Source organism: Vulpes lagopus, chromosome 1 (genome assembly GCF_018345385.1).
Source record: "Vulpes lagopus strain Blue_001 chromosome 1, ASM1834538v1, whole genome shotgun sequence".
NCBI classification, from domain to species: Eukaryota; Metazoa; Chordata; class Mammalia; order Carnivora; family Canidae; genus Vulpes; species Vulpes lagopus.
The window spans coordinates 105129759-105154603 of NC_054824.1; the positions used below are offsets into that span (position 1 = coordinate 105129759).

Genomic DNA, 24845 nt, shown 5'->3' on the forward strand with positions numbered 1-24845 from the left:
GTCATCTGTGAAACAGGAGGCAAAACCACAGCCTCGCCTCTACCGCAGGGTGACCATGGGAATCCCACGGTGACCGGGTGACGGGATGCACAGCAAGTGCATGGGAGCCCATGCACATAGAAGGCCCCATCTGAGGTCCTGTCGCCACTCACATCATACACACAACTGGCTTCTTCAAATAGGCTGTGATTTCACAGCCCTCTGCAGGGTCGGGACTCTGAAGAGCATGTTTGGAGCCCTCCCGTCGCTCTCAGATACCAAAGGGAGGCAAAAGCCCACACCAGAGCCTGCTGGCTGCCATTTCCCGTCACTTCTGATGCCCACCCTTGGATTTTTTTCTGCCTCCTTACTTGTCAGACCACCAGCCGTCACTTCTCTCTCCTCTAAGGCACCCATCTGGTCCCTCATCTCCTGCCTCCACGCCGTCGTGGATTCAACCAGATCATGCAGTTTCTTAGAATCGGGTGCAAAGTGAGGGCCGGCTGCTGGCTCGGGTGAGATGGAGACAGGCCCATGGGTGCAGGCTGTGCACTGTCTGGTCAGCAGCTGAGACCCCCTCCACCTTCCATCTTGCCTGTGGCCCAGGCAAACGAGGCTGTAGACGACGGGCCCGCGGTCCTTACTCACAAGTCCAAAACGTATCCTGCACGGGGGAGTCGCCAGCCAGCCCCACCGGAGCTCGCCACACAGACAGCAGAGGAGACCGCCGCTCAAGCTGATAGAAACAGCTTGGCTCTGCCCAGCTGTCCTACCCCAGCTTCTAGGTTTCAGTCTTCGCTTCCCTTCTTCCCACACGCCCTGGCTCTGCTCCACCCGGTAAGATGGGCTCATGTCCACGGAGCACTGCCTTCCTGCCAAGCACTGCGCTAACCACTTGGCATTCTTCATTCTATCCAATCCTCAGCACAACCCTGTGAAATGGGTTCTGTTATTTCCTTCTTACAGGTATGAAAATTGGCCTTAGAGGATAAATAACTTGCTCAAGGTCACACAATTTTTAAGGAATAGAATCAGGGCTCATACCCTGACTGCTACTCTGTAGAATCCTTTCTCTGGGGCATTATTACATACAGTGAATTCAAGGCCCTGCTGAATCCTAAAGGTCCAGATTCTCACCCACAGAAGCTGCGGTGGCCTGTACAAGACTTCACACGTGCCCAGTAGTCCACGGGGAATGACGTACAATCTTCTCCAGAGAGTCCAGGGGAAGCCAGCCAGCACTGGGTGGTGAGGGTACCCAAGACCTGGGCTACAGGCAGTGAACAGGGAGGTGGTATGATTTCTGCAGCAGCAGGAAGCTTCCTTGAAAAATACTGCCTCCACCTGCTGGCTGATGCCTGAAAATCCCTTTCCCGGGGATTCAACTTTTGGTTTCACAGCCAGGGGTCAAACTTCAAATACAAATGTCACTGGGCTGGATGGCTGTGTGGATGGACGTGTAAATGACTGACCACGGCTTCCCTTTTAAGATCCATGGAGGATTTTAAGAAGGAAGCTCCTCGCAGTGCTCCTGTGGGGATGAGGAAGCACGGGAAGAGGGACGGGGGTGGGCAGCAGACTGTGGATGAAAGCTCTACTGAGGGCCGAGGGATGCAGACGGGAGACCAGGAGAGGACAGACTCAACCCACTCCAGAATGCTGTCTGCCATCAGCCCCAGCTCCAGACATGCCCTCTCCCTTAAACCCCTGAAGTTGTTTCCTTCACAGAGGTGCACTGGGCCAGAACTTGTTGGAAACCCTTTAAGTAAAACCTGAGAAGATAGAAACCTATTTTGCAGAAGAATTCTCCAGGCCAGCTGCCTTCTCTTTTTGGACTCTGACTTGAGGATGATTGGCTCTGGGTAACTGCCTCTGCTTGGCCGCCACATGGGCACATCAGTGACACTGCACAGTGTGTGGGAGGTCCCACACACACGTGGTAGGCTGGGCACACAGTATGCCCCAGTATTTGTTAAGTCCAGTGGCACAGGCTTTCCTAATTTTTTCCCATCACAAAGTAAAAAAATGTCAAATTTCAGCTGATCAGGAATCATTCTGTTATAGAATTAAGTCAAACCCCTGCTCCTTCCCTACCAACCTGGTGCCCTGCCCTTCTCAGGCTTGCCCTGCCCTCCTGGCTGACTCACCTCTGGTGCTCTCATTCTGCTGTCTTGCAGGACAGATTTTTATGAAGAAAAAAATATATATATATAACTTAAAGATTTTATTTGTTTATTCCCGAGAGACACAGAGAGAGGCAGAGACACAGGCAGAGGGAGAAGCAGTCTCCATGCAGGGAGCCCGATGTGGCACTCGATCCCAGGACCCCGGGGTCATGCACTGAGCTGAGTCACCCAGGTGCCCCTATATTTTATTTTTTAACTGCAAAGTGGCACGGGTTCATTTTTTAAACGACTCCATCATTAAAGAAGTAAACTTTAAGGTGAAAATCATTTCTGATTCTCAGGATACCCTCAACCCCATGTCCTACAGGGGAATTACAACTTAGCCCCACTCCTGTTTTTCCTTCCCTCTCTCCTGACACATATGTATACTTTCTTTCCAAAAATAAAATGATTTTATTTTATTATACTTTACCTTAACTACTATCTTCACTTCATTGATCACAGAAAACTTCTCATTGGGATAAAATGAACTTTTTAAATAGTAGCCCAATGCAGAATCTCTGTTTCTTGGTTTATAATCTCTGTTTAAAGCTCTTTAAGTTTTTGTCCCAAATGCCCTGTTCTCTGTGTGAGTTCGGGTCATCTGAAACGTGTCAGGCTATGTTAGCTCACTTTGTCAAGCTGTTGATGGTAGTGAGATGCTCATCCAGAGGGTGATTAGTATAATTTGCTTATCAGCTCATACCTGGATCTAAAACACGTAGGCGTGGGGGTGGCTTAGAAAGTACGGGTACCCCTGTCCTTCTCTGCCATCGATAAAGAAAAGGCCCAGCACCTCAACCCAAGAACTGCTGTTTCTCATAGCAGCGGTTTAAACAGAGGTGCTAACAGCAAAGTGGATCTTGTCGCCTTTGGGGGGCTGTGGCTGTGCTCCTCAAAGTGAATTTGGAGGTTCTACACCCCTGATAATGCCAGCACCTGCTGGAGCCAGAGGTTATAACCACCTGGTCCCTAAGTTGGGGTACTTCTAGGCCAGCAGTCAATGGGAGGTTTCAGGAATGCCCAGACATTGGGGTACACATTTGCCCTGCCTCCCTCCCTGCAGACCGAGACATGGGTGCCCGACACCGTGCCCGGGCCCACTCTATCCAGATCATGAAGGTGGAAGAGATTGCAGCCAGCAAGTGCCGCCGGCCAGCAGTCAAGCAGTTCCACGACTCCAAGATCAAGTTCCCACTGCCCCATCGGGTCTTGCGTCGTCAGCACAAGCCACGCTTCACCACCAAGAGGCCCAACACCTTCTTTTAGATGCAGAGCCGGCCGGTGCCCAAGTCTGTTCAAATAAACTCCTCGGGTAAAACCAAAAAAAAAAAAAAAAAAAAGAAAAGGCTGTCAAGAGAAGCCAGATCAGACTGTTGGCTGAGGATGTCACCCCGATGGTCTGAAACAGCAGAGACAGGTGGACTGATGTGCCAGCAAGCAGAAGAGCCTGCCTGGGACGGGGGCCTTCTGGGGCTCTCCCTCGCTCAGTTTGGGACCCCTCCCTTCCAGGCCATCCCCGCCGAGTGCTGTGGGGAAGACTTGGGGCAGAGTCCAAGGTGGACCATGGCTTCATGCTGTCTGGCTTTACTGGTCTCACTACTGAGAACCTGCAGCTTCGGTCTCAACTCTTCCCATCAGCCAGAGGGGAGCAGAAGGACAAGTCACACTTTCTCAGATGGCTCCAGTCAGCCACGCAGCTGAATGAAGGGAGTAAAGTTCTTCTTAGTTGCAATAACAGAAGCCACTCAATAGAGTTTAAGCAAAAACGATGGGTTCCTCCAGGAGTATTTGGCGCAGACAAGGGGCAAGAGCAGAGTCAAGCTCCCTAAGGAAACATTGACCAGTCAAGCTCCCTAAGGAAACATTGACCAGAGAGCTCTCCTGCAACTGGACCAAGGCTTTCTCTCTCTCCACAGTTTATCCACCCCTGGCTCCCCATGTTTACGTGGCACCCTCTGTGTGCAAGTGTGGACCTGTCCAGCTCAGCAGCTGCATGCGCTCTGCTCTGCTAAGAGGGGCAGCACACCTGACCCACTTCCTGTTGGACAGGGTGGGAACACGGATAGTGAGTCTGCGGCTGAAGGGGGATGTCCAGAGAGGCAGAGGAGTGACCCAGCCCTTGTTCTGTTGCTGCTCCATCTCCACGCAGCCCCGTGTCCAGCAGCGCTGCCCCCCTTCCCACACATCTGGGAGGACGAGAACTCTCTGTCTGAGGCTGAAGGAGTTTTGTGGCAAACTCTGGGACTGTTAAGGATATCTAGTCTAGGGATCCCTGGGTGGCGCAGCGGTTTGGCGCCTGCCTTTGGCCCAGGGCGCGATCCTGGAGACCCGGGATCGAATCCCACATCGGGCTCCTGGTACATGGAGCCTGCTTCTCCCTCCGCCTGTGTCTCTGCCTCTCTCTCTCTCTCTGTGACTATCATAAATAAATAAAAATTAAAAAAAAAAAGGATATCTAGTCTACAGAAGCTTCTCACCTAAATACAAACTCCATGAAGTCAGGGACCTCGTCCGGAGTATCGAGCTTCAGTCCTCAGAAGCTAGATTGTAGTTGACATTGAAATACTTGTTGATTAAATAATATTTTTACCTTAAAACAGCTTTGTTGAGTGACACACAACTGCACACACTTAAAGTGTGCAATTTTGATACATTCTGACATACATATGCACCTGTGAAATCATCACCAATCCAAGCAATCAACTCGTGTCACCCCTAGAAGTTTCCATGCCTCTTTGTCTCTCTCCATCCCTAGGCAACCATTAATCTTTTTACTATTACTGTAGATGACATTTTCTAGAATTCTATATACATGGAATCTTACAGTATTTCATTATTCACTCATTCATTTAGGTCTGACTTCTTTCATTCAGCATAATTACTTTGAGATCCATCCACATTGTTGCAAATGGTTCATTCCCTGTTATTGCTAAGTAATAATTCCACTGTATGGATATACCACAGTTTGTGCATCTGAATGCTGATAGATATTTGGGTAGCTTCCAGTTTTTCCTCTATGAAACACAAAGCTACTATGAACATTTGTATACAAATCTTTGCATGGACATATACTTTCATTTCTTTTGGGTAAATAGAAGTGGAATGTCTGGATCATATGGTAGATGTAAATTTAACTTTTAAAGAAACTGCCAAAACATTTTTCAAAATGGTCATAACACTGATTTTCAGATATTAAGCCAAACTTGCATTCCTGAGATAAAACACATTTCGTCAATATGCATTTTTCTTCATATATATTGCTAAATTCAATGTCCTAAAATTTCGTTTAGACATTTTGTACCTATCTTAATGGGAGACATTAATCTCTTGTCTTCTTTCCTTGTAATGTTTTTGTCAGGCTTTGCTATCACTCTAATGCTTAGAATGAATTGGGAAGTATTCCTTTCTAATTTTTTTTGTTTGTTTTTTCCTTTCTAATTTTTTGAAATAATTTATAAAATTAGTACTCTTTGTTCCTTAAATATTTGGTAGAATTCTCCTGCGAAGCTATTTAGGCCTGGAGTTTTCTTTGTGGAAGGGTTTCGAACTACACATTTTCTATTTCTTATTTTTAAAATATATCGTTTATTAGTTCATGAGAGAGAAAGACAGAGAGAGAGAGACAGAAACAGAGAGACAGAGACTCAGGCAGAGGGAGAAGCAGGCTCCACACGGAGCCCAATGCGGAACGCAAACCCGGGACTCCAGGATCATGCCCTGGGCAGAAGGCAGGTGCTAAACCTTGAGCCATTCAGGGATTCCCAAAATTCACCATTTTAAAACATACCATCCAGTGGTTTCTAGTGTAGTGGCAACATTGCAGGACCATCATTACTAATTCTGGAACATTTTCATGATCCCAACACAAAACCTCATACTCGTTGGAAGTCACACTATTTTTCCCCAACTCTCAGCCCCCAGTGCCACTAATTTATCTTCTGTCTCTATGAATTTGTCTATTTTGTACAGCTCACAGACATGGAATCATACAACAGGTGGCCTTTTGTGACTGGCTACTGTCACTTAGCAAAATGATTTCAAGATTCATTCATGATGTAGCATGCATATCAGCACTTCATTCTGCTTCATGATGCAAAGAGCCAAAACCATCATGAAAAAGAACAATGTTGGAAGACCCACCTTCTGATTCTAAAAACTACAAAACTACAAAAATTTAATTATCAGGATAGTGTACTGACATAAGGAGACACGAATGAAGCTGGACCTCTCTCCCACACCATCTACAACAATGAATTCAACAGGGATCAAAGCCTCAAACATAAGACCTGAAACTATAAAACTTTCAGAAATCATAGATGTAAATCTTCATGACCTTGGATTAGATCCCAAATGCAAAAACAACAAAAGAAAATATAAACTGGGTATCATCCAAATAAAAAAAAAAGTGCTTCAAAGGACAACACTAAAAAAAAAAAAAAGGCAAAAGATAACTCACAGTATAACAGAAATTTTTTTCCTGCAAATTATATATCTGTAAGGGGTTTATATCTAGAATATATAAAGAACTTTTACAATTCTATAATAAAAAACCCAATTAAAAACAGGCAAGCAATCTAAACAAACAGTTCTCCAGAGAAGGTCTATAAGTGGCCAATAAGCACACGAAAAGATGCTCAATGTCATTAACCACCAGGGAAATGGAAATCAAAACCACAATGCCACACCACCTCATACCCACTAGGGTGGCCAGAATAAAAACAAACAAAACAGAAATTGAGAAGTGTTACTAACAATCTGGAGAAACTGAACCCTTGTTGCTGGTGAGAATGTAAAATGGTGCCACCAGGTTGGAAAACATTCTAGTAGTTCCTCAAACAGTAACACACGACTCAATAATCTCACTCCTAGGTTTATATCAAAGACAAATGAAAATGGAAACCTATGGACCCACAAAAGTTGGTTCATGAACGTTCACAGCAGCATCATTTACTATAGCTGAGAAGTGAAAACAAACCCAATGTCCATCAACCAAGGAACAGATACAGAAAATGTGGTGTGTCCAAATATTTGGATGTCATTTGGCAATAAACAGAAGTGAATTGGTGAGACCTGCTACCATGTGAATGGAGCTTGAAAACATAGTAGTGAAAGTGAAAAGAAAGAATCCAGTCACAGAGGTCCACATACCATACGATCCTATTTATATGAAATGCCAGGAATACGCAAATCCATAAAGAAAGACGGTAGATTTCTTGCCCAGGATTGAAGAAGGGGAGGATGGAGACCATAGGGAGTGATGACTCAAGGGGTTGAGATTTTATGTGTGTGGGGGGGAATGAAGATGTTTTAAAATGGATTCTGGCTCCTAAATCTGGGAAACGAGCAAGGGGTAGTGGAAGGGGAGGTGGGCGGGGGGATGGGGTGACTGGGTGATGGGCACTGAGGGGGGTACTTGATGGGATGAGCACTGGGTGTCATACTATATGCTGGCAAATTGAACTCCAGTAAAAAAATATACATAAAAAATTGATTCTAGGGGCACCTGGGTGGCTGTCGGTTGAGTGTCCGAACTCTTGGTTTCTGCTTAGGTCATGATCTCAGTCAGCACTGTGGGATTGAGCCTACACATCAGGCTTCCTGCTCAGCATGGAACCTGCTTGAGGTTCTCTTTCTCCCCCCACTCCTCCCACAACTCATGCATGCTCTCTCTTTCAAATAAATTAATTCTTTAAAAATAAAATAAAAATTGATTCTGGAGACAGATGCACAACTCTGAATTTACTAAAAGCCAGTGAAATGTACATTTTAAATGGGTGAATTGTACAGTATGTTGATTACGTCTCCATAAAATTAGTTTGAAGGCCAAAAGAAACCACTGTTCTACTGAAATGAGCACCCTAGCTGGCAGCCTTCTCCCAAATAGCTGTGCACTGGGGCAGTGAAGCAGGCCCTGGCCCCAGTAAGTTTCCAGTGGGGAGAGATAGAAGGAAAAAGCTGTGCAGGAGCACTGGGGAGGACAGCAGGTGGACATGGGAAGGTGCGAGCACAGTGAGAAGGTGGGAGAATGTGTGGGGCCCACAGAGAAAAGGAAGGACCCAGGACACAAGGATTGCAATTTCCTGTCCAGGCCTCACTACCTTTGCTTACTGTGGGCCCCAGGGAAGGTTACAAAGCTGCTCTGTTCTCTGGCTTTCTTAATGGGGAAAGCAGAAGTGCTCCCCACTTCATGAGTCTCCCCTCTTCTCATCACAGAAAGTACCTGTGAGACCTTGAAATCTGGAGCCGAGTCCAGTTGCATCCATTGCTGTCCAGGTCCCCAGAGGCAGGTCTGGTCCAGGCTCTGCTTCTCATTAGGGTCTTTGATGAGCTTCAGGGTTTCCCTAGTCCTCACAGTTATCAACTAAGGACAATAATTAACCTGACCTGCCGCCCTCAGAGGGTTGGTATGAGGATCCAGAGTTATCACTGGTGGGAAAGAACTCCCAGAGTGCATTACTATGAATTCCAGGAAAAATTTCAGGGTAGATATGATGATATTGATCCTCCCGCTACAGGAGTCATCAGCTGTTTATGCTCTCTCATTAGCATTTGCAAATAGGTCAGGGTCAGGGTTGAGGGCAGCTGGTGACCATAGAATAGAGCTAAGACAAAAGGCCTATAGGGACCACTAGGAAAATGGGAAATGATAAAAATTCATCCCCAAGAACATGAGTCCTGCTTTTCACAGCTGCCTAATTGAGCTCACTGCCAGGAGGACACGTGGCTTCTGCAGATGGTCGTCATTCTGCATAGAAGATAGAGCAATACCATCTTCACGACCATACCCTAGGGTCTCCCACACCCTGGAAGCCAGCTGTCCAGGACATCTGGGGACACAGGAGAGACAAGCATGGTGCAGCAGGCAGAACAAGGAAAGGCTCCTCCTTTCCTGCTGCCTCAGACAACATGGGGATCATGTCAGGTGTGTGATGGACAGCATAGGCATGAACAATCATCATGGAGGAGAGGAGAAAGAAGAAAGAATGAGCATCAGTGGCACAAAGGCTTGCCCCTTCCCAAAACAGCTGTGCCAGGACATGCTTTCTGGTTGCTGCTCCACGTGCCTGGAATTGGAGCTGGTGATGGACATCTAAAGGAGGACATCTGAGGAGGCCGGACCCTCCTCTCCAGTCTCCACAAGGGAAAGGGTGCAGGGGTAGGAGCAACAGGCGCTCACTGCTGGGATCCATTCTGAAGGGCCAACACCAACGTCTGTTCTGATTGGTTGTCCCCAGGCTTACCAATCATTAAAATATTCTGGAAATCAACCATACTGTGTAACCTCAGTACTAGAATCGGTCCTTGGTTAGATTGCAAAAGTGCCAACATTTAGTGGTTTGGCCTCCTTGTGGGTCAAACACACTCTTCCAAGTGCAGTGCTTCTTCATCTGTCCATTCAGACAATTCATTCCAATAAAGGTTCTTTGACTTGCTTCCACTCTTCCTCACTCCCTCAATTTGTATCTTAGATGAGGAACTAAAGCAGGTCAGCTGCCTCAATAACATTCATCATTACTGGGAGAATTCTAGGTGTTGGAAAACACAGACACCCTCTCCAACTGTGATTAATAATCATTGTGAAAAAGAGCTAATATTGACCGAGTGTTTCCCAGATGCCTGACGTAGTGCCATGCACTTGTGAGAGGCAGGATCTAGTACTCTGAGGACGGAGCCAGCCCAAGGCAGGTGAAGCAACCAGTTCTGGGCCACACAGCACGAGTGAGGAGGCTGATCTTCCTTCCCAGGGGCACGGCACCCCAGAAGAGCCTGTCCCATGGTCTGCAACAGAGGCAGCAGTGGAGGCAGGGCTGCCATCTGGGTGAGGAGGTAAGACACACATGACACGTCAGGCACTGCACAATAGAATGCGGGATAGGACCAGCGTGCACCTGCTTCTGGGCCAGATGCCCATGTGCTTCACCCTTGTCTCTCACAGATGGATCATTTGGACTTACCACTCTTTCGTAATAAATAAGTTCTTGGTAAATGGACTCTTGCAACAAACTTTTGTAACCTCCCATCTGAAAAGGTTACTGTGATAAAAACCATGTCTGTTCCTGTTGCACATTTTTGGGAACTACAGAAAAATAAACAGAAGTGAAAAAATCTTCTTTTTATTTATTATCTTGTCTAACCATTGTTGACATTTGGGAGTTTTTAGCCTCTAGCCAATTCTAATGCGTCATTCTTTCCTTTGTATTTCAAACTGTTATGAATGATCACCATCTATACAATGCTGTATCTTGCTTTTTAAACCTAATCATTATTACATAAACATTTTCTATGCTATTGCAAACTCTTCAAAAAACACTATTGAAAATAGTCGTATCGTATTCTATTTAGTGGATAAGCCAGTTTACTTAAACACGCCCTAATCTCCAATATGATTTTAAGTTTAGATGCTCATGTGTGATTTCACTCTAAGTGGTGGTGTTTGCCAACATCTGAGTTCTATGTATCAAGGGATTAAAGTGTCGCAGCTGGTCATATAGTTTGAATTTGGCTTTTTTAAGCTTTAGGATGAGTTTTAGATTGTACTGAGGTGGAATGAGAGGATTCTGTAGACAATGTCCCTGAATCTCAACAAGGCACTTAGCTAAACCTGTTAGGATACCTTTATGGACAGTGAAGAAACACAGATCAGATAACTCTACAATTATGTAAACTCACAACTGGTTGGCAACTAAATCCAAAGAATGCTAGCTTAGGGTCCGTGTCACCGTGGAGAGAAGTGTTGAGCGGCCAGGAGTCTAAGCTTTTCACCTAATCTTCTTTACACATTTTAAAATCAGTGATACAGATGAAGTCCTAACAGAGAAGTTTATAAATTATGCCACTGTAAGGGATAAGATTATGTTGGAAAACAAAGACCCAAAAAGGTCTCATCATGTTGGAATATTTGCCTAAAGATGAAAAACAACCATATAAGAGTAAAACAGATAATACAGAACTTAACTGAACTTGGTTGGCAACGAGCTCAGGATGAGACAATAGTTGACAGGCTGCCAAAAAAAGCCACGGTAGCACAAATAGTAAATTATTTATGGGGCAGAGATGTCACACTCTCACTTTAATCCATAGTTCTGAAAGATACATTTTAAGAAAGTTCATGAAAAGTTGCAGGACATCAAAGGAAAGACAGTCAAGGGTAGAATGAGCTCTGGCAACATTATCATCTGGACAGCCGATGAGGCACTGTAGCTCATTGACTACAGCGTGGCCTCTGAAGCTACTGCGAGGCTGGGACACCCGACTCCACCATCTACTAGCCAGTGACCTTGGACAAGTCATTCTATGCGCCTCAGTGTCTTCATCTGTAAAATGGGGACAACAGTAGCACCTCTCATCATCACCATTATTACTATATTACTATTGTTAGGGTGTTATAAGGACTAACAAGGTTAACACCTGTCAAGCACCTAGAACTATGTGACTGTACGAAAACAAAGGGTGTCTAGGCTGCAGAGATTTAGAGGGGCATGATGGATGAGTTCAAGTTTGGGAAGCTAAAAAATAAAAAACAAATTAAAAAAAAAAGTTTGGGAAGCTGCCCTGAGGAGGAGAAATCATGCTTTATTCTGAGAAGCTCTTGTGGATCATACTCAATTCAGTGGAAAGAAAGAGGCCTGGCTTCTTCATGAGTCAATAAGCAGTTAATGTGGACATACTCCCAGTCAGATACAGTACCCGGCGCTAGGAATACGGAGATGAATGAGATACACACTCTTTCCTAAGGGCCCCGATGTCTACTGGGAAGAGGTATGTGAAGGGATAAGTATGGGAATAACTGCTTTGGACATGGGAGGAAGGTGTGATTAAGTCCCTGGGGAAGCAGGGAGAAGTTCTGCAGAGGTGGGGCTCTTGGAGCTGAGTCTGCGGGGATAGTAGGAGTTCAAGTGGGAGCAGAGGAACAGCATGTGGGACCAGAACTGTCACCGACTATGGGATTTTCCAGTGAATGGTGACAAGTTGGTGAAGTTACAGCACCAGGTAGGTGGGGTGGTGAAGCTAGAGATGAGGCTCAAAGTAATATACTACTGATGCACAAGGTCGCCAAGAAGTCAGGATAACCCTAGCAATGACCCCCACCCCAGGTCTCCTATTTCTATACTACTGTCTTCCCAAAAGGCAACCACAACCACGGCTGGTTAAAGAGCTTACATGTTAGGTGAGAATCTAAAAGGATTTCATTCCATTTTCCAATCGCTCTTCTTCAGTATAAACAGAGGAATATCTGCCTATAGAGTAAGACAGTATCATGTTCCTGTGGCACTGACACCCTGGGAGTACCCCAGTGGAAGGACTAGAACAGGGGCTGGAGCAGCTGGGATCCTCCCCATCAGGACTGAAGATACTGTGTGAAAGGGAGCCCCCTCCTGCACATCTACTCAGCTATAAAGGGAAGGAGGAGCAGTGCATCGTTCAATACTTAGCCCCCAAGCTGTCCACTTGATCCCACTGAATAGTATTTTTTTTTAATTAACTTTTATTGGTGTTTAATTTACCAACATACAGAAAAACACCCAGTGCTCATCCCGTCGAGTGTCCACCTCAGTGCCCGTCACCCATTCCCCTCCAACACCCGCCCTCCTCCCCTTCCACCACCCCTAGTTCGTTTCCCCGAGTTAGGAGTCTTTATGTTCTGTCTCCCTTCCTGATATTTCCCAACATTTCTTTTCCCTTCCTTTATATTCCCTTTCACTATTATTCATATTCCCCAAATGAATGAGAACATACACTGTTTGTCCTTCTCCGATTGACTTATTTCACTCAACATAATACCCTCCAGTTCCATCCACGTTGAAGCAAATGGTGGGTATTTGTCGTTTCTAATTGCTGAGTAATATTCCATTGTATACATAAACCACATCTTCTTTATCCATTCATCTTTCGATGGACACCGAGGCTCCTTCCACAGTTTGGCTATTGTGGCCATTGCTGATAGAAACATCGGGGTGCAGGTGTCCCGACGTTTCATTGCATCTGAATCTTTGGGGTAAATCCCCAACAGTGCAATTGCTGGGTCGTAGGGCAGGTCTATTTTTAACTCTTTGAGGAACCTCCACACAGTTTTCCAGAGTGGCTGCACCAGTTCGCATTCCCACCAACAGTGTAAGAGGGTTCCCTTTTCTCCGCATCCTCTCCAACATTTGTTGTTTCCTGCCTTGTTAATTTTCCCCATTCTCACTGGTGTGAGGTGGTATCTCATTGTGGTTTTGATTTGTATTTCCCTGATGGCAAGTGATGCAGAGCATTTTCTCATGTGCATGTTGGCCATGTCCATGTCTTCCTCTGTGAGATTTCTCTTCATGTCTTTTGCCCATTTCATGATTGGATTGTTTGTTTCTTTGGTGTTGAGTTTAATAAGTTCTTTATAGATTTTGGAAACTAGCCCTTTATCTGATATGTCATTTGCAAATATCTTCTCCCATTCTGTAGGTTGTCTTTTAGTTTTGTTGACTGTATCCTTTGCTGTGCAAAAGCTTCTTATCTTGATGAAGTCCCAATAGTTCATTTTTGCTTTTGTTTCTTTTGCCTTCGTGGATGTATCTTGCAAGAAGTTACTGTGGCCAAGTTCAAAAAGGGTGTTGCCTGTGTTCTCCTCTAGGATTTTGATGGAATCTTGTCTCACATTTAGATCTCTCATCCATTTTGAGTTTATCTTTGTGTATGGTGAAAGAGAGTGGTCCAGTTTCATTCTTCTGCATGTGGATGTCCAATTTTCCCAGCACCATTTATTGAAGAGACTGTCTTTCTTCCAATGGATAGTCTTTCCTCCTTTATCGAATATTAGATGGCCGTACATTTCAGGGTCCACTTCTGGGTTCTCTATTCTGTTCCATTGATCTATGTGTCTGTTTTTGTGCCAGTACCACACTGTCTTGATGACCACAGCTTTGTAATACAACCTGAAATCTGGCATTGTGATGCCCCCAGCTAAGGTTTTCTTTTTTAAAATTCCCCTGGCTATTCGGGGTCTTTTCTGATTCCACACAAATCTTAAAATAATTTGTTCTAACTCTCTGAAGAAAGTCCATGGTATTTTGATAGGGATTGCATTAAACGTATAAATTGCCCTGGGTAACATTGACATTTTTACAATATTAATTCTGCCAATCCATGAGCATGGAATATTTTTCCATCTCTTTGTGTCTTCCTCAATTTCTTTCAGAAGTGTTCTATAGTTTTTAGGGTATAGATCTTTTACCTCTTTGGTTAGGTTTATTCCTAGGTATCTTATGCTTTTGGGTGCAATTGTAAATGGGATTGACTCCTTAATTTCTCTTTCTTCAGTCTCATTGTTAGTGTATAGAAATGCCATTGATTTCTGGGCATTGATTTTGTATCCTGCCACGCTACCAAATTGCTGTATGAGTTCTAGCAATCTGGGGGTGGAGGCTTTTGGGTTTTCTATGTAGAGTATCATGTCATCGGCGAAGAGGGAGAGTTTGACTTCTTCTTTGCCAATTTGAATGCCTTTAATGTCTTTTTGTTGTCTGATTGCTGAGGCGAGGACTTCCAGAACTATGTTGAACAGCAGTGGTGAGAGTGGACATCCCTGTCTTGTTCCTGATCTTAGGGGAAAGGCTCCCAGTGCTTCCCCATTGAGAATGATATTTGCTGTGGGCTTTTCGTAGATGGCTTTTAAGATGTCGAGGAAAGTTCCCTCTATCCCAACACTCTGAAGGGTTTTGATCAGGAATGGATGCTGTATTTTGTCAAATGCTTTCTCTGCATCTAATGAGAGTATCATATGGTTCTTGGTTTTTCTCTTGCTGATATGATGAATCACATTGATGGTTTTACGAGTGTTGAACCAGCCTTGTGTCCCAGGGATAAATCCTACTTGGTCATGGTGAATAATTTTCTTAATGTGTTGTTGGATCCTATTGGCTAGTATCTTGTTGAGAATTTTTGCATCCATGTTCATCAGGGATATTGGTCTGTAATTCTCCTTTTTGGTGGGGTCTTTGTCTGGTTTCGGAATTAAGGTGATGCTGGCCTCATAGAACGAATTTGGAAGTACTCCATCTCTTTCTATCTTTCCAAACAGCTTTAGTAGAATAGGTATGATTTCTTCTTTAAACGTTTGATAGAATTCCCCTGGGAAGCCATCTGGCCCTGGACTCTTGTGTCTTGGGAGGTTTTTGATGACTGCTTCAATTTCCTCCCTGGTTATTGGCCTGTTCAGGTTTTCTATTTCTTCCTGCTCCAGTTTTGGTAGTTTGTGGCTTTCCAGGAATGCGTCCATTTCTTCTAGATTTCCTAATTTATTGGCGTACAGCTGTTCATAATATGTTTTTAAAATCGTTTGTATTTCCTTGGTGTTGGTAGTGATGTCCCCTTTCTCATTCATGATTTTATTAATTTGAGTCTTCTCTCTCTTCTTTTTAATAAGGTTGGCTAATGGTTTATCTATCTTATTAATTCTTTCAAAGAACCAACTCCTGGTTCTGTTGATCTGTTCCACAGTTCTTTTGGTCTCGATATCATTGAGTTCTGCTCGAATTTTAATTAACTCTCTTCTTCTGCTGGGGGTGGGGTCTATTTGTTGCTTTTTCTCTAGTTCCTTTATGTGTAAGGTGAGCTTTTGAATTTGAGATCTTTCCAGTTTTTGAATGTATGCTTGTATTGCGATGTATTTCCCCCTCAGGACTGCTTTTGCTGCATCCCAAAGATTTTGAACGGTTGTATCTTCATTTTCATTAGTTTCCATGAATCTTTTTAATTCTTCCTTAATTTCCTGGTTGACCTTTTCATCTTTTAGCAGGATGGTCCTTAACCTCCACGTGTTTGTGGTCCTTCCATATTTCTTGTTGTGATTAAGTTCTAATTTCAAGGCATTATGGTCTGAGAATATACAGGGGACTATCCCGATCTTTTGGTATCGGTTCAGACCCGATTTGTGACCCAGTATGTGGTCTATTCTGGAGAAAGTTCCATGTGCACTTGAGAAGAATGTGTATTCAGTTGAGTTTGGATGTAAAGTTCTGTAGATATCTGTGAAATCCATCTGGTCCAGTGTATCATTTAAAGCTCTCGTTTCTTTGGAGATGTTGTGCTTAGAAGACCTATCCAGGGTAGAAAGAGCTAGATTGAAGTCACCAAGTATAAGTGTATTATTATCAAGGTATTTCTTGAGTTTGGTTATTAATTGGTTTAAATATTTGGCAGCTCCCACATTCGGGGCATACATATTGAGGAGTGTTAAGTCCTCTTGTTGGATAGATCCTTTGAGTATGAGATAGTGTCCCTCTTCATCTCTCACTATAGTCTTCGGGGTAAATTTTAATTTATCTGATATAAGGATGGCAACCCCTGCTTTCTTTTGAGGACCATTTGAATGGTAAATGGTTCTCCAACCTTTTATTTTCAGGTTGTAGGTGTCCTTCTGTCTAAAATGAGTCTCTTGTAGACAGCAAATAGATGGGTCCTGCTTTTTTATCCAGTCTGAAACCCTGCGCCTTTTGATGGGGTCATTAAGCCCGTTCACATTCAGAGTTACTATTGATAGATATGAGTTTAGTGTCATCATATCTATTCAGTCCTTGTTTTTGTGGATTGTTCCACTGAACTTCTTCTTAAAGGGGAATTTTAAGAGTCCCCCTTAAAATTTCTTGCAGAGCTGGTTTGGAGGTTACATATTCTTTCAGTTCCTGCCTGTCTTGGAAGCTCTTTATCTCTCCTTCCATTTTGAATGAAAGCCTTGCGGGGTAAAGTATTCTTGGTTGCATGTTCTTTTCATTTAGGACCCTGAATATATCCTGCCAGCCCTTTCTGGCCTGCCAGGTCTCTGTGGAGAGGTCTGCTGTTACCCTAATATTCCTCCCCATAAAAGTCAGGGACTTTTTTTCTCTTGCTGCTTTAAGGATCTTCTCCTTATCTTTGGAATTTGCAAGCTTCACTATTAAATGTCGAGGTGTTGAACGGTTTTTGTTGATTTTAGGGGGGGATCTCTCTATTTCCTGGATCTGAATGCCTGTTTCCCTTCCCAGATTCAGAAAGTTTTCAGCTAGGATTTGTTCAAATACATATTCTGGCCCTCTGTCCCTTTCCGCGCCCTCGGGAACCCCAATTAAACGTAGGTTTTTCTTCCTCAGGCTATCATTTATTTCCCTTAATCTATCCTCATGGTCTTTTAATTGCCTGTCTCTTTTTTCCTCAGTTTCCCTCTTTGCCATCAACTTGTCTTCTATGTCACTCACTCGTTCTTCCACCTCGTCAAGCCTCGTCGTTAGGACTTCTAGCTTGGATTGCATCTCATTTAATTGATTTTTGATTTCTGCCTGATTAGATCTAAATTCTGCAGTCATGAAGTCTCTTGAGTCCTTTATGGTTTTTTCTAGAGCCACCAGTAGCTGTAAAATAGTGCTTCTGAATTGGCTTTCTGACATTGAATTGTAATCCATATTTTGTAACTCTGTGGGAGAGTGGGCTGTTTCTGATTCTTTTTTTTGAGAGGTTTTCCTTCTAGTCATTTTGCTCAGTGCAGAGTGGCCAAAAACAAGTTGTATTGGGAAAAGGAGAAAAAGAGAGAGAAGGAAAGAAAAGAGAAAAAGAAAAAAGAGAAAGAAGAAAAAAATAGGGGAAAAAGAGAAGAAAAAGAAAGAAAAAGAAAGAAAGGAGAAAAAAGAAAAAAGGGGGGGTGGGGGAAGCAATCAGAAATCAAGAAGAAAGAGAGAAAAAAAAAAGCACAAAACAAAACAAAACAAAAAACAAACAAAAACAAAAACAAAAAAACAAAAAACAAAAAAACGCACGGGGGAGTATCTTCCGATTCTGTGTAGTTTAAGTCCCTTGACTTCCCTTGGAACTGGTCCGTCTCGCTGGTCTTCTGGGGGAGGGGCCTGCTGTGCTGATTCTCAGGTGTTGGCACTTGGGGGAGCTGCTCTGCCCCTGCATGGTGCAGGGCTCGGTGGGGGTTGTTGACCCCGTGAGGCCCCGGGAGGAAGCCACAGTGGCGGGGGCAGCTCTGGGACCCTGGATCCAGCCCCCGCAGTAGCTCCGGGGCTCTCCGTCTGCAGGGCCTGGGGGCTCCAGGGCGGGGCCGCTGATCTGCTCAGTTCCAGGCAGGAGCGTCCTTGCTGTCCTGGGCCCTCCCGGCCTCTGCCTGTCCCGGGGGAGGCCGGATCCTGGGCTGTGTCCCGGCGCCCTGTGCTCCGGGGCCTGCGCTGTTGGATTCGCGCTCCCGGCGGTGCAGCCCCCTCCGCGGAGCCGCCGCCCGAGCCTCTCCGAGCTGTTCCCGGAGCCGCGCAGCCCCCTCCGCGCGGAGCTTCTTCCTCTGCGTGAGCCGCCGCCGCTGAGCTGTTCCCGGAGCCGCGCAGCCCCCTCCGCGGAGCCGCCGCCCGAGCCCCTCCGAGCTGTTCCCGGAGCCGCGCCGCCCCCTCCGTGGAGCTTCTTCCTCCGCCCGAGCCGCCGCCGCTGAGCTGTTCCCGGAGCCGCGCAGCCCCCTCCGCGGAGCCGCCGCCCGAGCCCCTCCAAGCTGTTCCCGGAGCCGCGCAGCCCCCTCCGCGCGGAGCTTCTTCCTCCGCCCGAGCCGCCGCCGCCGAGCTGTTCCCGGAGCCCCGCAGCCCCCTCCGCGGAGCCGCCGCCCGAGCCCCTCCGAGCTGCTCCGGTCCCGCCGAGCGCTGCAGCCCTTAGGGAGCTCGGCGCATCTCCCGGGGCGCAGTTCCTCTGTTACTGTCCCAGGGAGCCCGAGGGCGTCCCCGCCTTTCTGGGGATCCTGCTCCAATTCCCCGGGAGCCCCTTTCCGCGGGGAAGGTCGGTGCAGCTCCTGCTCCTCCGGGACGGGGCTCTCCTGTCCTGGGGACACTCGCCCCGGCCTCAGCCCGGCTCCTCGCGGGGCCCCTCCCCCTTGGAGGCCTTTTGTGTCTTTATTTCTTTTTCCCCGTCTTCCTACCTTGATAGAGGCGCGAACTCTTCTCACTGTAGCGTTCCAGCTGGTCTCTCTTTAAATCTCAGGCCGAACTCGTAGGTTTTCAGGATGATTGGATGGTTTTCTAGGTAATTTGCTGAGGACAGGTGACCTGGAGACCCTACTCCTCCGCCATCTTGCCCCTCCCCCTCCCCACTGAATAGTATTGATAAGCGTGCTGACGCATATTATAATTCATATATATTATGCAATGAATACTAACATTCATTAAGCATGCTACTAGGATGCAGAGATAAGTAGGTCTCCAACACTTTCTGCAAGGTGCTTACAATCTAGCATTCAAAGGTGGTCAGCTACATGGAGCTCTACATCATTAAATGTGAGGGCTGGTTGCTTCTGGTCATGATGGAGTGACTGGTCCTGAGTTTGCCCTCCAATCATAAGCAATGACAAAACTGGACAAACATACATAGTAGATGTTTCTAGGCACTGGACAATGGGCTGAGCGGTATCCCTGAGAGGAGGGAAGGAAATACACAAGATGAACTTCATATTCACCCTGGCACGGTACCTGGGTAGACTTTCCAACCACAGTGCAGGAGGTGGGGGGAAGCAGAACATGGCTGTCCTACTGATCTGGGGAAGTCGAAACTGGAGTTTGGGGCTGCTGAAGCATCTAGAGCTGTCAGGGCAGGACCCTGGAGAGGAAGGAGCTTCAGCAGGGTGGGGGCCCAGAAGTTGGTTGTGGGGTGGGGCTCGCATAGATCTCTGGCTGTGGGCTGTGTTGTACACACACAGAGTGAGACTCTGGTGTGGGCTGGCAGTGAGCAACTACTTTGATACCAAGAGCAGAACAAGATTATCAGAGGTTGTAGAGACACAGGAACCACAGGAGTTCAGGTGTAGCTAGATGGGCAGCACGAGGTATTCCAGGGAGATGACAGAGAGGCCAGGCCCTGGGAGCAAGGGCCATGCTCTAGAGCAGGAGTTACTTTCATCCTGCCCTATCAAAGCCTAAGAATAAGACTTAACAAGATTTAGGAGAATCATCTGTAGGGGAACTGCCTGCCAGAACAAAAACCAAAACTGGGTTCCAGATTCATTAAAGGAAGACAATATAATTCAGGCTCCCTTTCAGAGTATCAATTACGATGTCCACAAAGAAGCAAAAATTACCAGAAATGTGGAGAAGAAAGAAAATGTGACCCAAATTCAGGAGAAAAAAGGAGTCAATATTAAACAATCTGGGGATTTCTGTTTTTGAACTGGCAAAGACTTTAAAGCAGCTATTTTAAATTTGAATTTAAAGGAAAAAATGATCTCAATGGATGAAGATGGCACATCTCAGCACATAAAGGGAAACTATGAAAAAGGAACCAAATGGAAATTCTGGAATGGAAAAGCATGTTATCTAAAATGACAAATTCACCAAATGAGCTTAATGAGAAATTAAAGATAGCAGAAGAAAAGATTAGTGAAGTTGAAGACAGAACCACAAAACTTATCCATTCTTTTTCTTTCTTTCTTTTTTAAGATTTAATTTATTTGAGAGAGAGAGCGAGCGAGAGAGAGAATGAGCATATGAGCAAGCAAGGGGAGGGAGGGGACAAGCAGACTCTACACTGAGCACGGAGCCCAACATGAGGATCTATTCCAGGACCCTGAGATCATGACCTGAGCTGAAACCAAGAGTTGGATTCTCAACCAGAACTTATCCATTCTTTAAAAAGGACAAAAACAAACAAACAAACAAAAAAAAAACAAAAAAAACAAAACAAAAAACAAACCCAAAACGCTGTACTATCTTTTGGGGCAGTACCAAGCTGATTAACATACATGTAATCAGAACCCAGAAAGAGAAGAAAGAAAAAATGAAGCAGAAAAAACAAAGCAAGTGTAGAAATGTCCCAAATAAACCTGCAGATCCAAGAAGCTCAGTGAATCCCAAATAAAATAAGCACCAAGAAAACCACCCCTGGGCACATCACAGTCAAGATGTTGAGAGTCCAAGGTCAAGAAAAAAAATCTTGATAATGAAAGAAAAAACCCCACATTACAGACAGGTAAAATGATGTGAATGAAGACCTGCTCTTCAAAAAGAATAGGAAAACAAACAAACAAAAAACCCAAAAAGAAGAGGGATGGGATATAAGGCAATGGCATCTGTAAGTACTGAAAGACAAAAATATCACAGATTCAGAATTTTATGTCCAGGATGTGGCTCAGCGGTTGAGCGTCTGCCTTTGGCTCAGGGCGTGATCCCAGGGTCCTGGGATTGAGTCCGGCATTGCGATCCCTGCACACAGGAGGAGAGCCTGCAGGTGGGGAGCCTGCAGGTTGGGACCTGCTTTTCCCTCTGCCTGTGTCTCTGCCTCTCTCTCTCTCTGTCTCTGAGGAATAAGTTAATAAAATCTAAAAAAAAAAAAAAATTCATGTCCAGAGAAAACAAACTTCAAACAGGAGAGCAAAATAAAAACACTTTGTAGATAAAGCAAGACTGTCAGCAAAGCCCGTAGTGCACAGACTCCACCCCTCTCCAGTGTGGCTGGCAGGACGCCGGCTTCCTGTTGGTGAGCACCAGGTGAGCAGGAGGCTGGTGTTGAAAATAAGGAGGGAGCTCCTGATCCCTTTACACTTTTAATCAACAGCTCACACCCAGTGGAGACGCAGACCCACAGCAGTGAGAAGGGTGAGCATTGATAGGACGAGGAAGGCCAAGTGCGGCTGGCATGCCCTGGTGCAGTGAAGTCAGCAGTAGAATAATGAAATGCTGTAAACTGGCTGGGAAATAGGCATTGCTCCAAGCCCTTGATTCCCTCTCTCATCACCGTAGCCTCACTCCTGGATGCTCCTCGATCTCGCTATGATCTGGCAATAAAGGGTCAATTCCTGGTGAGCAGGGCACCTCCAGGACACGGCCGGCTGTAGGCCTCTGGCTGGCTTCCTTTCCCATTGCTGGTGTGTGGACCCTGCCCATTGTTAAAAGATTTTTAATATCGCCCTGGAGCTAAGTGGGGTTGCGTCTCAGGCGTCTGGGTATGCTGTTCTAGGAGTATACAGAAGAGGATCCCAGAGGCCCAGGGACATAGTGAAGACCCCACTCCTGGGGCATGGGGCTGCAGTGGGCAGCAGGTAGGGAGACACTGAAGGCCAACAAAATTAGCTTTCCAAATTGGCCTGAGTGTTCAGGGACACTTGTCCCTCTACTACAACCTCTGTTCTAATCCCCTAGGTCATGTTTTTTCCTTTTAAAAAGGGATATTTCATAGCCTTTTAAATAAATCTTTTCAGCTCCACTGATTTGGAATAACATGCTTAGCAGCTTAAGAACTTCTAGCTGGGCCTTCAGCAAGTTGTCTTTCCACAGCCCATTTTCCCATGAAACGCTGGCCCTGGGGTATGGCTGGGCCTCTGCCAGGGCCAGCACTGAGGACCCCGGCCCTATTCTGGGATCTTGGGCAAGCCCTTCCTCACTCCCTGCACACAGGGACCTGTACTTCATTCCCTCCAGGTGCAATATGGGGATCATTCGAACAAAATATGAGCTCAGAAGACACCAAATGGCCACTCTCTCAATCAGCAGCAAAGAGTCTATTTCAGATGCAAGAAATGAGAATTCCTCCTCTGAGGATGTTTCAAGGGAATCTGTGCTTTAGGGGGGCTTTTCTGTATGTCTGCCCAGGCAGACGGGGGAGGTTATGTTGGCCTAGACAGACAAGAAGCCTCGAGAGGAAAGCAGGGGCCAGGACAGGAGGGGGTGAGGCGGATCAACACAACACACCAGCATAAACGCTGCTGACTGAGGCACCGTGCAAAAAGCTTTTGGAAGCTGACTGCGCATGTTCAACGTCAGGCACCTTCCTGCCTCCTTTGGGACCTTGAACTACAAGCTTAATGAGCTATGGTCATCTGCCGAGCCCTCAAACAGCTTCACTGAGCTGTGAAGGCAATGCCTATTGTTAAAGAACACGGAGTGGAGCAGTTTATACCAGAACAAAAAGTATGCGTTTTCTCAAACTGTGTTCATTATCACCTCACTATTGTGAGAATCACACCTAAATAGAACCAATGCTCCTGCAAAAACAAAACAAAACAAAACAAAAAACACTTGGACATTTTATTTTTTATTATTTCTTAAAGATTTTAAAAGACAGCATAAGTGGGATGGGGCTAAGGGGAAGGGTAGAGGGAGAAGGAGAAGCAGAGTCCCCACCGAGCATGGAGCCCGATTTTAGGACCCTGAGACCTGACCCGAGCTGAAGGCAGAAGCTTTACTGGCTGAGCCCCAGGCGCCCCAGAACCAGTGCTCCTTTTGGTGTAGATCACTGGTTTGTGCAGCTTTCTAGCAAACCCGAGTGATGGCGGGCAGGCCAGGCAACTTGCAATGTGAGGTGATGGAGAACCCTAACAGTCATCCTGCCAACAACAATCGTCAGTGTTCTTGTTGCCCCATCCCCACCATTAACGATCTCCTTTAGTTGAAAAGTGTCTGCTGCAAATACTGCCCTGTTATCTGGGCCTTGGTAGCCTTGGTGACACTGTAGTTTGAGAACCACAGTTGCAAGCGCCAGCAAACACGTCCAGGCATCTGCGTTCCATCCACAGACAAGCTATGCTGTGTCTTCAGATCAGTGGTTCTTGAAAGTTAATCCATCAGAAGCAGCTGGGGGCTTCTTAGGACGCAGCTAGCTGGGCCCTACCCTGAGCTTCTGGATCCCAGGCCTGAGATGGAACCAGGACTTGGACCTCCGGCAGGCCCCCGGGGTGAAGTGCAGGCTCTGCTCCAGCGCCCACACTGAGAATCAGTCACTGTACCCTTTACCCCTAGGGCGCCTCAGTGAGCTACATACATAGGCAAAGTGTGAATGTGTTCTGAGAGGAAAGGAGGTCTGCAGACAGAGGGCTCTCAAGAGAATGGGGTCAGGGCCCAAAGATGGGCCAGCCTAACACAACACTCGGACCTTCTCAAGGGATTCCAGCAAACACAAGCGCCATCGTTGGCCATCCACATTCCGAGGGGCCTCTTACTCTGGCTCTGTCTCCTGGCTGCTTTCTGCCTGCTGCCCCCAGAGGAAAGGCAAGTCTGCTGGCAGGGCCCTGGCAGCCCTAGTGAGGTTGCGAGGTGGCTTCTCCCCTCAGCAGGGGTGGCCCCTCCAGGAGGAAAGTGTGTGTACACAGCTAATCTGGTGGGCAGCGTGCCGCAGGCTCTCGGGAGTTCCTGACACCAGTCGGAATTCACACAAGACTCAGCGAAGTCTTAAACAACATATTCCCCCCTCTTTGGAAATCATCGACTTCCTAATGGGATAAATTCAAAGGAAAATGTGCCCCAACTCTTCGGCATCCTCTTGACACAAGAACTCCTTAGCAGGCGGGCTGGCTGAGGATGCAGGCAGAAAGGGCTTCATGACAGGAGCAGAGGCTGGGTGGCCCCATTCAGCGAGGGCTCACGACTCGCCCTGAGGCATGTCAGGAGCCGGGTCTGTGTTCCAGCAGCGGGGGGGGGGTTTGGGTGGGGGGCTGGGTGGGGACCGACACCTGAATGTCCACGTGGAATTATCATGGCCTCTACGGGGCAGATGGTTCTCAGTGATTCAGCCCTTTTTATATCTCAAAGCACCTGACATCTTCCCCTTTCACGTGACTCTAACAAGAATCCTAGGAAATAAGCAGAGCAGAACAGTGACCCTGTCAACAGAGAAGACGACCGATGAGAGAGGTGAGAAGAACCAGTGGGCAGGGAGTTGAAGCGCGTGGGTTGGCCACTTTATTTTATTTATTTATTTATTTTTAAATTTTTATTTATTTATGATAGTCACAGA

General features: G+C 46.2%; 1 protein-coding gene and 1 non-coding gene across 4 annotated transcripts in view; one reads left to right on the forward strand and one right to left on the reverse strand.

Moving 5' to 3' along the window:
• Positions 1 to 24845, reverse strand: part of MAPK4 (mitogen-activated protein kinase 4) — a 146724-nt gene that overhangs the window by 30786 nt on the left and 91093 nt on the right. The window contains exon 1 of one of the 3 annotated variants that reach the window (XM_041768691.1): positions 8368 to 8505. The exons of the other annotated variants lie outside the window; for them this stretch is intronic. Coding sequence (XP_041624625.1) covers positions 8368 to 8406 — 39 coding nt within the window. The 5' untranslated portion in view covers positions 8407 to 8505. Of the gene's footprint in view, positions 1 to 8367; positions 8506 to 24845 lie in introns of those variants that run through there. 3 annotated transcript variants of the gene reach the window in all.
• On the forward strand, positions 2934 to 3067 carry LOC121475261. Its single transcript, XR_005983692.1, has one exon. It is a non-coding gene; the product is annotated as a small nucleolar RNA SNORA68 (small nucleolar RNA).